This window comes from Oryzias latipes, chromosome 1 (genome assembly GCF_053564925.1).
Source record: "Oryzias latipes strain Hd-rR chromosome 1, Olatipes_Hd-rR_3.1".
Taxonomy (NCBI): domain Eukaryota; kingdom Metazoa; phylum Chordata; class Actinopteri; order Beloniformes; family Adrianichthyidae; genus Oryzias; species Oryzias latipes.
In genome coordinates, this window is record NC_136237.1 from 35,537,638 (window position 1) to 35,549,604 (window position 11,967).

General features: G+C 46.2%; 1 protein-coding gene and 1 long non-coding RNA gene across 2 annotated transcripts; both read right to left on the reverse strand.

Moving 5' to 3' along the window:
* Nucleotides 1–112: 112 nt before the first annotated feature.
* LOC101171468 (NACHT, LRR and PYD domains-containing protein 12) lies at nt 113–11,892 on the reverse strand. The gene is made up of 9 exons (XM_023955034.2): nt 11,679–11,892; nt 8,609–10,253; nt 5,575–5,919; nt 2,698–2,865; nt 2,440–2,610; nt 2,150–2,365; nt 1,894–2,067; nt 561–734; nt 113–470 (listed from the first exon to the last, which is right to left on the reverse strand). The coding sequence occupies exons 1-9, from the start codon at nt 11,701–11,703 to the stop codon at nt 455–457; spliced, it is 2,934 nt and encodes a 977-aa protein (XP_023810802.1). The 5' UTR covers nt 11,704–11,892; the 3' UTR covers nt 113–454.
* LOC144992069 (uncharacterized) lies at nt 921–1,197 on the reverse strand. Its single transcript, XR_013655853.1, has 2 exons — nt 1,140–1,197; nt 921–1,068 (listed from the first exon to the last, which is right to left on the reverse strand). It is a non-coding gene; the product is annotated as an uncharacterized LOC144992069 (long non-coding RNA).
* Nucleotides 11,893–11,967: the final 75 nt, after the last annotated feature.

An 11,967-nucleotide genomic window follows, 5' to 3' on the forward strand; every position in this document is an offset into this window, starting at 1 on the left:
TATTGCCTTATTTAGTAAAACGTCTCACGAACAGCCGTTGTTCATGATATGCAGTAACGACGTTTCGCCACTGGAGGGAGCTCCTGAGCGGCAAAAAGGACGTAAAACTGGCCCCAAAAATTTGCTGCATTTTATTGAACAAACTTTGCAAAAGGTTCACATTTGTTTGACATAGAAAATTGGCTAAAAATGTATTTACAAGTATTATAAACAAACTAAAAAGACATTCAAAGCAACCAAATAAACAAACACCAAAAAACGGTTTTGCCATCCAATCAAAGTTCTTCTTTAATCATTTTGTTTTTGTTACAGATTTTTTGTATTAATCTGCTCATCGGAATTTGTTTCTGAAGAATAAAATGATTAAAAAAAATTAAAAACAAACCCTTGATGCATAAAAAAAAAAAAGTAGAAGTAGTTGTGATGAAGAAATCCAAAATGTTTTTCTGGTCCTTTAATCCACAGTCACACTGTAAAATCAGACAAACAAGACATCATTAATCTAAATAAATAGGAATAAATTCAGCAGTAGGAACTGCACTCTTCACAAATCCACTCACTCGATCATCTCCAGCGCATATTTCTGGTTCTTGATGAGCTCCAAAAGCCCCTCGACGTCAGAGTCCTCGATGCTGTTCCCCATCAGGTGCAGCTCGGCCAGATATTGCGGGTTGGACTTCAAGGCAGCAACCAGGAACGTGACGCTCTTGGAGGTGAGCTGGCAGCACCTCAGGCTGGACAGGAGCACAGATACACCGTCAGGCGTGTGAGGGCCTTTAGCCCAACACGTCAGCCGCTTCGCTTTGAGATATTTTTGGCCTCCAGTGTTTTGATTAATAAAAGGTTTGCTGCTGCGTGTGAAGCTCCAACAGAGACAGCAAAAACACATGAGTTTTAGAGAGTCCGTGCTAAACGTTCAGTTTGTTTTATTTTTTATTTAGGACGTTACTATGTGGAGCTTTAGTCCCAACTGCCCCTCCAGGTGGATCTGGTCTGTCTGGCAGCAAACCTGTGTGGGGCGTGTAGGTGACCCACACGAAATAACCATCTGGAGACCGCTCAGTACGTCTGTGGAGGGAAAATGTTTCTGCACATTTTTTTTCAAAGTGAAAACTCCTGACGACAGGTTGCACAATCACCTAAACAAGACGCCGGGGTAACGTAGGTGAGCCGCTGGATTTTTTGTTGCCCCAAACCCTGTAGAGTGTTCAAGGAGCCCGTTAGTGCTGTTGGTGGGAAAAGTGCGCGCTCCTCTTGATTAGTGTGGCATAAGGGGGCCGTCCGCCAGCCTCTCCCATACCTCCTAGGTGCAACATGCGAATACTTCCCAACATGACACACACGACAACCATATGTTCCATTTTTGTAACCTTCCTTAAGGTGGCCAAACGACCTCCAAGACACACCTGCGGTCACCTAAAGATGAGCCGCTCCCACGGACCCGGACACCCGATAACCTGCAGCAGCCCTACAGGCCAAAGCTCTTACAGCGGGATCCTGGCAACTGACAGTTTGAGTTTTCGCCGCTCCATCGTTGACAAACTCAGATTTGTCAACCAACCTACAGTAAAAGTTTGCGACTTTTCCGGACAACAGGAAACACAATAGTTATGGTTACGATACGGCCTTGAAGCCGCTGCCTGATTGAAGCATAATTCCTGTCTGTTAAGGCTCACAGTAAGGAGTCTGTGAGGTGGGCGTGGTCTAAGGGATGCCAAGCCCCACCCACTTCCAGGAGTAGGTGCACATTTTTTTCAAAAGCACGTCAAAGCACCAGGCTTCTGTCATGTGACCTTTGTAGAGGTCTTGGTGACGCGATTTCAGCAGAACTGGATCAACTCAGCAGGACCAGAACAGAGGAAGGATGAACGGATGTCTTGGTGACCAACTCACGCCAGACTGGTGAGGGTACAGCTCCGACTCTTCAGCCCCACGCAGAGCTTTTTCACGCCGCGGTCTTGGAGCTCGTTTCCGGACAGGTCCAGCTCGCTGATCCTACTGTCGCTGGACGCCAGTCCGGACGCCAGTTCGTCACAGCACTCGTCGCTCAGGCAGCAGTGACTCAGGCTGCAACGACAACAAGATGCTGCAGAGAAGGATGCAGGCCAGGAAAAAAAAAAAAACGGATTCATTTAGAAACGGGAATCACTTCAGCGTCCTGAGGTAGATGAGGGATTTCGTCAGGCCTGCGGCGATGGCTTTTCCTCCTTTATCTTCCAGACAGTTCATGCTGAGGTCCAGTTCAATCAGCTGCAGTCTCGACCACTCCAGATGATGCATGGCCCCCTGGGGGAACTGCATGACCGAACACAGCACCTTGGTGAGCTGTGAGCAGCCCTTGGCGTTGATCCAGCACCTGGAGACCCTGAAATCACAGCAGACAGCGCTAGCATCGGGGATTTCACCCGCTGGTCTCAGACAGATGAAGGCGTCCCGTACTTGAGCTGAGTCAGCGTGGCCCATTTGCGGATGCCCTCGCAGAGGAGCTGGAATCCCTTGTCGCTCAGAGGGTTGTTGCTCAGGTTGAGCTCCCACAGAACGCTGGACTCCAAGCCCAGAGCTTCTCCGATGCCGCCGCAGCTCAGCCGGGTGAGTTCGCAGTGGTTCATCCTGACGGACCAAGCAGGAGACGCCGGTCAGCTGATCATCATCATCATCATCATCTCGGCTCACGGAGCCCAAAAGCTCCACACTCACTCCAGCTTGTGCAGCTTTGACAGGTCGAACTTCTTGGAGAGCTGGACGGCTCCTTCGTCTCTGATGGGGTTGATGCTCAGGTCCAGATACTTCAGGAAGGACGGGTTCTCCTGCAGAGCCGAGGCCAGGTGAGCGCAGCCCTGTGGCTCGATGTGGCACTGCGACAGTCTGCCAGAGAACAAGCAGACAGAGGTGGGACTATAACATGAGTTTTTTGTTGATGTGGGTTTTTTTTATTTCCTGCTGCAACTTATATTCCAGCTACCAAAAGTCTGAAAAATACGGTCAACAAAAGAGTCCAGAGCTCTGAACAGCTGAGGCAAAATACAAACCTTGAAAGAAAACGTCTTTAGTTGAAGACTCATCCCAATCCTAAAACTATCAGAATCAAATCCATCCCTTCAGATCCCACCACAACATGTTAACCTTAAAACCTCAAAGCCAGCTTCCTACATGCTGACAATGTCTTTACTCTAAACTTTTTCATTAACAATCTAATTGTTCAAGTTTGATATAAGAAATAATCTTTTTGTGACAATCATTACCAAAAACTGGACCTTTGGTAGTAATCAGAGTACTAGCTATGTCAAAGATTAGAAACTAATCTGATTACTTTAAAGGTTTTCATGTTGAGTATTTCAGTTTTATTCCTATATTTATGTCCCGTAGCCGTCCTGGACTGTTTTGGCGGGTTTTCTGTCTGACTGCGAACATTTGACCTTTGACCCCCCATCCCATCCCACGCAAGCTCAAAAACACACAATCATTCGTACACAGCCGGAACCCAAAATCATGACATGACATGTCAAGAATATCCAAAGGAAGTTATGAAATTATTATGGGATGGCCACAGGGCCCACGGCTTGGCGGTCATATTGTGGCAAAGTGTAAAAGAGAAAAGCTTTGTTTGAGCGATCTTCACCACGTTTCACGCACACACACACACACACACACACACACGCACGCACGCACGCACGCACGCACGCACGCACGCACGCACGCACACACACACACACACACACACACACACACACACACACACACACACACACACACACACACACACACACACACACACACACACACACACACACACACACACCCACACACACACACACACACACACACACACACACACACACACACACACAAACACTAAGGCTACGTTCACACTGCAGGCTGAAATGACCCAATTCCGAATTTTTTGCCCCTAAGCCAATTCCGATCTTTTCATGACAGTCTGAATGACACAGATCCGATCTTTTCAATTGCGACCCAGGCCCCGTGGGTTTGCCGTCCTGATTCCGAATCGTAGCCGATCTTTTCAATTGCGACCGCCGTCTGACCGGCCAGGCGACTTGATTCCGAACTGTACGTCATCGACACGCAACAAACGTCATCATTTTTCGTTGAAGTAGGCGGGAACGAGAACGTAAACATCAACCATGGTGGACGATGCTGCTGAGACCAGTCAGTGGAAGGGAAGCGAGGTCACCGATTGGATTAATATTTGGGGTGATCGCTCTTTTCAGGCCAAACTCCAGGGCTCTTATCGCAACTGGGCGGTTTTTGAAAAAAATTCCAGATAAATGGCAGAGCTTGGTGTTGAACCTTTCCCGCGATAACTTTTTTTTCTTTCTCCCCTTTGACCGTGCTCAAGCGCGGGGGACCCGAGGCGATCCTCCTCCTCCTCCCTGTTCTGATCCTTAGATTCTCCAGAACGAGTTAATAAAGAGTCCATAGCATTTATTCTGGGGGAAACCTTCTTTTATTACCGTCCTCCGTAACACACAACATGAATGCGCGCCCACACTGCCCCCCCCTATTCTCTATCGCGGCACGCGCTTGCACACACACACGCGGGCGCGCGGCCCCAACACATACACATTCCTCTTCCACAACAGTGGGTACAGACGATCCCGACTCCATTGCCTTCTTAAAATGAGAAGATTGTAATTGTGCTGCTCCTTTGTGAAAATAAATTTATTATTACAAAAAGAGCTCTGCTTTTGACAACACTGTTGTTGACATCCATTGTTAACGTTTGCTCCGCAAACAACAAGTGACGTCGTTCACCGTTGAGTATTCTTCTGGCTTCTGCGCATGCGGGTCTCGTTTGGGTCGTGTCACGGTCACACTGGAGATCACAAAAGTTCGGATTTACTTGGAAATGTGAACGGTCTAGCAAACAAATCAGATTTTTTCAAAAAATCCGAATTGAGCATTAAGCCCTGCAGTGTGAACGTAGCCTAAGTTCAGGTCTACAACCAAAGTTTCATTGACCTTTGACCTGGTAGAGCCTGCCACCTTGGATTTGAAAAAAAATCCCTGTTACTTGGTCATCTACACATTTAAACTCCTCCTCCTTTCATCCATCGCCTGCTAGCTCCTCGAACATCGTTGGGAAGCTATTTGGGAAAAATCCTGAACGGCGTTGGCGTGGCGAGCTCACAGAAGCTACCAGAACATTGTGAAAATGTAATCCACGAGTCGTCGTCTTAAGCTGAAGAAAATTTCATGACATACAACATGAACATTTTAGAAATGTGGGCGAGGTTAACAAAAAACCTCCGTTGCCAAGGAAATCCCAAAGTTTCCGTTGGACGACTGTTTTAAAATGTACATAGATCTGTTCATGACCTCAAGGCGTTCTTAACATGAACAGGAAAGCCGCCATAGCTGCTTAGCAGGTAAGAAGGGGGCAATGGGGGGGCAGCGAGGACAGGTAGCGCCTGCGGGCCATTCAGCGTCGCCCGCTGTTTTTCTAAATTAATAATTAAAAACAACTTTAAAGCAAAACATCTGTGTGGAAACTGCAACTTCAGAAAAATGAAAAACACGTCAAATAAAGGAGTTTTCTAGTTTCTCCAATCTCACCTCAGACCTTCTAAGCGGCAGCTTGGGTCCCTCAGTCCACACGCGAGGTTCTGCAGGCCCCGGTCTCCAATGTCGTTACAGCTCAGGTCCAGCTCCAGCAGCTTCGGCGCTCGCTTCATGGCCGCCGACAGATACTTACAGGCTCGGGCGCCCAGGCCGCAGCCCTGCAGACGCAGGTATTTCAGCCTGCTGCTCGGGTCGCTCAGTCCCTCCGCCAGCACTTTCACGCCCTCGTCGGTGATGCTGTTGTAGCCCAGGTCCAGCCCTCTCAGGTGCGACTCCCCCATGCTCAGCACGGACCCCAGGGCGGGACAACACCTGTCCGTCAGGTTAGAGAACCGCAGCCTGGAAGACGGTTCAGGTCGTTTACAAACATCGTCTGAGCTCGTCGTCAAGGAGACGCCTACCCAAACGCACAGTTAACCCTTTGTAGTACACACGTGCACGTAGACCCACACATCAACACATTGTAACTACACATAGCACTGACATGCAGTAACACACTTTAACCCACAGCAACAACAAACTGTAGAAAAATGAAGTAACAACACACAACAACAGAACTGAGTTGTCAGAATGTGTTGCTACAGTGTGTTGCTACAGTGTGTTGTTGCAGTGTGTTGTCGCAGTGTGTTGTTGCAGTGTGTTGTTGCAGTGTGTGGTTACAGTGTGTTGCTACAGTGCGTTCCTACAGTGTGTTGCTGCAGTGTGTGGTTACAGTGTGTTGTTACAGTGTGTTGTTACAGTGTGTGGCTACAGTGTGTGGCTACAGTGTGTGGTTACAGTGTGTGGCTACAGTGTGTTGTTACAGTGTGTTGTTACAGTGTGTTGTTACAGTGTGTTGTTACAGTGTGTTGTTACAGTGTGTTGTTACAGTGTGTTGTTACAGTGTGTGGCTACAGTGTGTGGCTACATTGTGTGGTTACAGTGTGTGGCTACAGTGTGTTGTTACAGTGTGTGGCTACAGTGTGTGGCTACAGTGTGTGGTTACAGTGTGTGGCTACAGTGTGTTGTTACAGTGTGTTGTTACAGTGTGTGGCTACAATGTGTTGTTACAGTGTGTTGTTACAGTGTGTGGTTACAGTGTGTGGTTACAGTGTGTGGCTACAGTGTGTTGTTACAGTGTGTTGTTACAGTGTGTGGCTACAGTGTGTGGTTACAGTGTGTGGCTTCAGTGTGTTGTTACAGTGTGTGGCTACAGTGTGTGGCTACAGTGTGTGGCTACAGTGTGTGGCTTCAGTGTGTTGTTACAGTGTTTTGCTACAGTGTGTGGTTACAGTGTGTGGTTACAGTGTGTTGTTACAGTGTGTGGCTACAATGTGTTGTTACAGTGTGTTGTTACAGTGTGTGGCTACAATGTGTTGTTACAGTGTGTTGTTACAGTGTGTTGTTACAGTGTGTGGTTACAGTGTGTGGCTACAGTGTGTTGTTACAGTGTGTGGCTACAGTGTGTGGCTACAGTGTGTGGTTACAGTGTGTTGTTACAGTGTGTGGCTACAATGTGTTGTTACAGTGTGTTGTTACAGTGTGTGGCTACAATGTGTTGTTACAGTGTGTTGTTACAGTGTGTGGTTACAGTGTGTGGTTACAGTGTGTGGTTACAGTGTGTGGCTACAGTGTGTTGTTACAGTGTGTGGCTACAGTGTGTGGCTACAGTGTGTGGCTACAGTGTGTGGCTACAGTGTGTGGCTACAGTGTGTGGCTACAGTGTGTGGTTACAGTGTGTTGTTACAGTGTTTTGTTACAGTGTTTTGCTACAGTGTGTGGTTACAGTGTGTGGCTACAGTGTGTGGCTACAGTGTGTGGTTACAGTGTGTGGCTTCAGTGTGTTGTTACAGTGTTTTGCTACAGTGTGTGGCTACAGTGTGTGGCTACAGTGTGTGGCTACAGTGTGTGGCTACAGTGTGTGGCTTCAGTGTGTTGTTACAGTGTTTTGCTACAGTGTGTGGTTACAGTGTGTGGCTTCGGTGTGTGGCTACAGTGTGTGGCTTCAGTGTGTTGTTACAGTGTTTTGCTACAGTGTGTGGCTACAGTGTGTGGCTACAGTGTGTGGCTACAGTGTGTGGCTACAGCGTGTGGTTACAGTGTGTTGTTACAGTGTTTTGCTACAGTGTGTGGCTACAGTGTGTGGCTACAGTGTGTGGTTACAGTGTGTGGCTACAGTGTGTGGTTACAGTGTGTGGCTTCAGTGTGTTGTTACAGTGTTTTGCTACAGTGTGTGGTTACAGTGTGTGGCTACAGTGTGTGGCTACAGTGTGTGGCTACAGTGTGTGGTTACAGTGTGTGGCTACAGTGTGTGGCTACAGTGTGTGGCTACAGTGTGTGGCTACAGTGTGTTGTTACAGTGTATGGTTACAGTGTATGGTTACAGTGTGTTGTTACAGTGTATGGTTACAGTGTGTGGTTACAGTGTGTGGCTACAGTGTGTGGCTACAGTGTGTGGCTACAGTGTATGGTTACAGTGTGTTGTTACAGTGTGTGGTTACAGTGTGTGGCTACAGTGTGTGGCTACAGTGTGTGGCTACAGTGTGTGGTTACAGTGTGTGGCTACAGTGTGTGGCTACAGTGTGTGGCTACAGTGTGTGGCTACAGTGTGTGGCTACAGTGTGTGGCTACAGTGTGTTGTTACAGTGTGTTGTTACAGTGTGTTGTTACAGTGTATGGTTACAGTGTGTTGTTACAGTGTATGGTTACAGTGTGTGGTTACAGTGTGTGGCTTCAGTGTTTTGCTACAGTGTTTTGCTACAGTGTGTGGTTACAGTGTTTTGCTACATTGTGTTGTCACGTGTTACTTTTGTTACCTTCAGTTGCCTACAGCCACAGCCAATCATCTGCCCTCCTATAAATCCCTCCACCTCCTCACTACACTCCATTTCTAGAGGATTATTTATTAATCTTCACATTTGTAAGACGCATAAAGTGTTATTTTGTGTTTTAAACTTCAGTCACGTTTCTTCTCATCTTTACAGGTTAATCCAGCATCTCCAGTATTGACAGACAGTCGGCTGTTCGTTCAGGCAGAGTGTCGACTTACGTGGCCGTCACAGATTTTAACATTTCCGGCAGCTGTTTGAGGAGCTTCTCGTCACATTTCTCTGCAGCGTCCAACTCAAAATGCTCCTGCAGCCCATCAATGATCCTGACGTTTCCCAGGGTGAGATTCCAATGCACCGCCGAGAAGTCTCCAATGGGACTGGAGAAGCCGTTATTCAGAAAGTCTTCGAACTCGCTCAGGAAAGCCCTGCTGTCGTACTCCCTCAGAGAAAGGAGCAGGCAGACGGAGCGATCGGACAGGGCGTACTCCAGGACCATCTTCTTCGTGTAGAGGAAGAACCTGTCGGACGGTTTCAGCAGGCGGCGCTCCTTAAGGAGGCCGAAGAAGAAGCGCACGTAGACGTCATACTTTCCAAGGGGATCGTGCACCGCCTCCTCCACCAACTTCTTGCAGAGGTCGGTGTGCAGGGACGGCTGCTTGGCCTCGATCTCGTCCAGCTTGCAGCTCGCGGCCAAGTACTCCTGAACGCTGAAGTGAGCGAAGCGGAACACCGAGGTGTTGTGGAGACCCCGCTCTTTCTTCAGCAGGAAGGGGTACTTTCTGGAAAAAGCCGACGCTTCCTCAACACCGATGCCCGTCTTCTGAAGGTCCTCCTCATACATGAGGTTTTCCTCTCCGAAGCGAAGCAGTGCCAAGTTCTTTAGTTTGGAAAGGGTTTCGGGGTGAGACGTCTTCTGCAGATTCAAAGCCTGAGTGTAGATCTGCGTCAGACTGAGAGGATACAACTTATGTCCGTCTTTTCCTTTAAGATGGGTCTTCAAAACATTTGCAGTGATCGTGCAAATGGGAGGAATCTGACAGAGTTGGTCCAGACTCTTCTGGAGCCTCATATGATCCATCACTCTGTCAGTCATTTTAGAGTCACCGATAATATCGAAGATGTGCTCCTTCCTCTGACTGATTGTAAAGCCCTCCAACTCTGTTTTTGCCAGCAGATGGCATTCAGGAATATGAGCGGCCCAGGAATACCGAGACGTCAGCCAGACGTGCGCTCTAGGAAGCAGGTTTCCCCTGATCAGATTGGTCACCAGCACGTCCACCGGAGCTGCTGTGGAAACGTCAGTCACAGGCGGACAGCTGAAGTCCAGCCGGCGTTTGGACTCGTTCAGCCCATCGAAGATGAACCACACTTTGGGGTGGTTTAGCCGCGAGCCGTCAATCTTCTTCAGCTCGGGGTAAAACGTCTGCAGGAGCTGAACGAGGCTCACTTTGTGCTTGATCAGGTTCAACTCCCAGAAGGCGAACGGCAGCAGGCAGGAAATGTCCGGCGTGCCGCGGTGCTCGGCCCACTCCACACAGCAGATCTGTACCAGCGTGCTTTTCCCGGATCCACCCACTCCGACGGTGAGGATCGTCTTTCTGCTGGCGCTGTGATAACAGTCGCACACAAACAAGTCAACGACCGGGCCGTAAACAAAGTCGCTCCGGATGAAAATGTTGGAAATGTTTAAGTAGAACTCGTGGTGGAGGAAACATTCTTCTGGGATCTCTTTCTTGAAGTCTCGATGGTTAACTCCTAACTCAAGGATTGGCTTGTTTTGAAATTCTTCTGTGAGTTTTCCATATTTGCGCTTGAGGGCGACGAAGAGACTTAGCTGCAGATCCATGACAGCTACAGGAGCGTCTGCAAAGAGGAGGGAAAGTACGTGAAAAGCAAACACCAGAGGACGATGCGAGTTCTGTGGAAATGATGTAAAGACTAAAATATACGTCTGCTGATGGAGGCTAAACCTACCACTAAAAATTCCACATGCTACTCCGTTTTTTTATTTTTTATTATGTAGCACAAATGATGACTTGGAAACTAAACTAAATTCTGTAAAATTTGTTGATAAATTTTACAAATCAGGTCTGATGCTATAACCAATGTAGTTCAGACCAGACCTGCACAATGAATCAAGAATGTATCGTTATTTAATATTAACTTGTGCAAAACATGCTTCACAAAAGACGGCACAAACATACTTATGGCAGCTTAAAGTATTAAAAAAACAAAAAAATAATAATAAATCTAACAAATCCCTCGACACACATCAGTGAAGACCTTTGATGTTGAGGGCTGCCTCCTACGTAAAAGTGAACTATAATAAAATCACGTTGACTTTTATTTAAAAAAAACTAGTTATTAGTTATAGTTGTTCTTTGTTTTACCATTTGTTAATTTATCGCAATTCATATAATCATCGTGTTATTGATCAAAAAGGCGGCACATTACAAGTTTTCTTCATCATGCAGCCTTAGTTCAGACTGAAATGTTAAAATAATTGATATAGTAAAACATGTTAACTTCTCTACAATGAGAGGCAAAAGTAGTAGAAAATGGTTAAATGCAGCCAGAAAAAAAATAATAGAACATTATATTAGATGTAGAAATATAGGGGAATATTTTAAAATGGCAAAAAAAAAAAATTCTGTTTTTAAAATAAATTCTAAACCTTATGCTACATTCTATTTAAATTGAAGAGCTTTTTTAAGCACTCGAAAAAAATAGCAATGTCAAAAAAGCTTCATAAAGTAGAAAATGTGCAAAAAAATTTATTTTTTTCAAAAGAAACAAGTTAAATGCTGAACCGGAAGTTAGCCAAAATATACTAAACAAGCTTTTTAAAGTGGTTAGTGAGGACATTATTGAATTATACCAATATTTAATGTTTTGTCTACAAAAGCCTTAACAGCGTTTTATCTAGGAAGTGAAAATGGTAATGTTTTATGTAATGAAAAAGTTCAAGTGTTTCGTAGCTGTAGGAAGAAAATCTGTTATTTTGGTGGTTTTAATTTGAATCTGAAGCATCGTTTAACTTGACGTCACATCCGGAAATACGTTTCGTTTGAAAGAAAAAAAAACTAAATTTCAAATTATATACAAATAAAAGTCATTTATTATTTTAAAAAATGTCTACATGAAACAATGAAAGATCTATATCTTAAACAAAGCAGGCGGAAATTTAAAACTGTGAGTAAATATTAAGCTAAATCTCGTACAAACGGAATTACAAATGCCGCGTGAGGTTCTCCAATAACGAAACCTAAACTTTATAAACAAACTTACCGGAAAAGAAAACGGCGGAATTCATCACCAGGCGCCGCTGATATCATCCAGCTTTGGAAGGGCAAAGAATCGGGAAAAGGTTTTCAGTCGAACCGCCGAATTTTGTACAAAAAACTATTCAGATTGGAGAGCAGGCTGAGGAAGAGGGCTGCCCCGACGCCACCACATCCCCTCCCTGCCGTCCCGGCGCGAGCTTTAGCCCCGCCTTTAACCCTTGTGCTATCTTAGATGACCCCACCCTTACTTTGACGTGTTCTCCCTACCAGGACAAAGGTGGATAAAGGTGGAA

Excerpts from the sequence above, each read along its gene's own strand:
- LOC101171468 (XM_023955034.2), bottom strand. The coding sequence starts at position 11,703 with ATGAATTCCGCCGTTTTCTTTTCCG. Across the intron at positions 2,866-5,574 it reads TGCCGCTTAGAAGGTCTGAG|ACTGTCGCAGTGCCACATCG; the intron begins GTGAGATTGGAG and ends GTTCTCTGGCAG. Across the intron at positions 2,611-2,697 it reads TCAAAGCTGCACAAGCTGGA|GATGAACCACTGCGAACTCA; the intron begins GTGAGTGTGGAG and ends TTGGTCCGTCAG.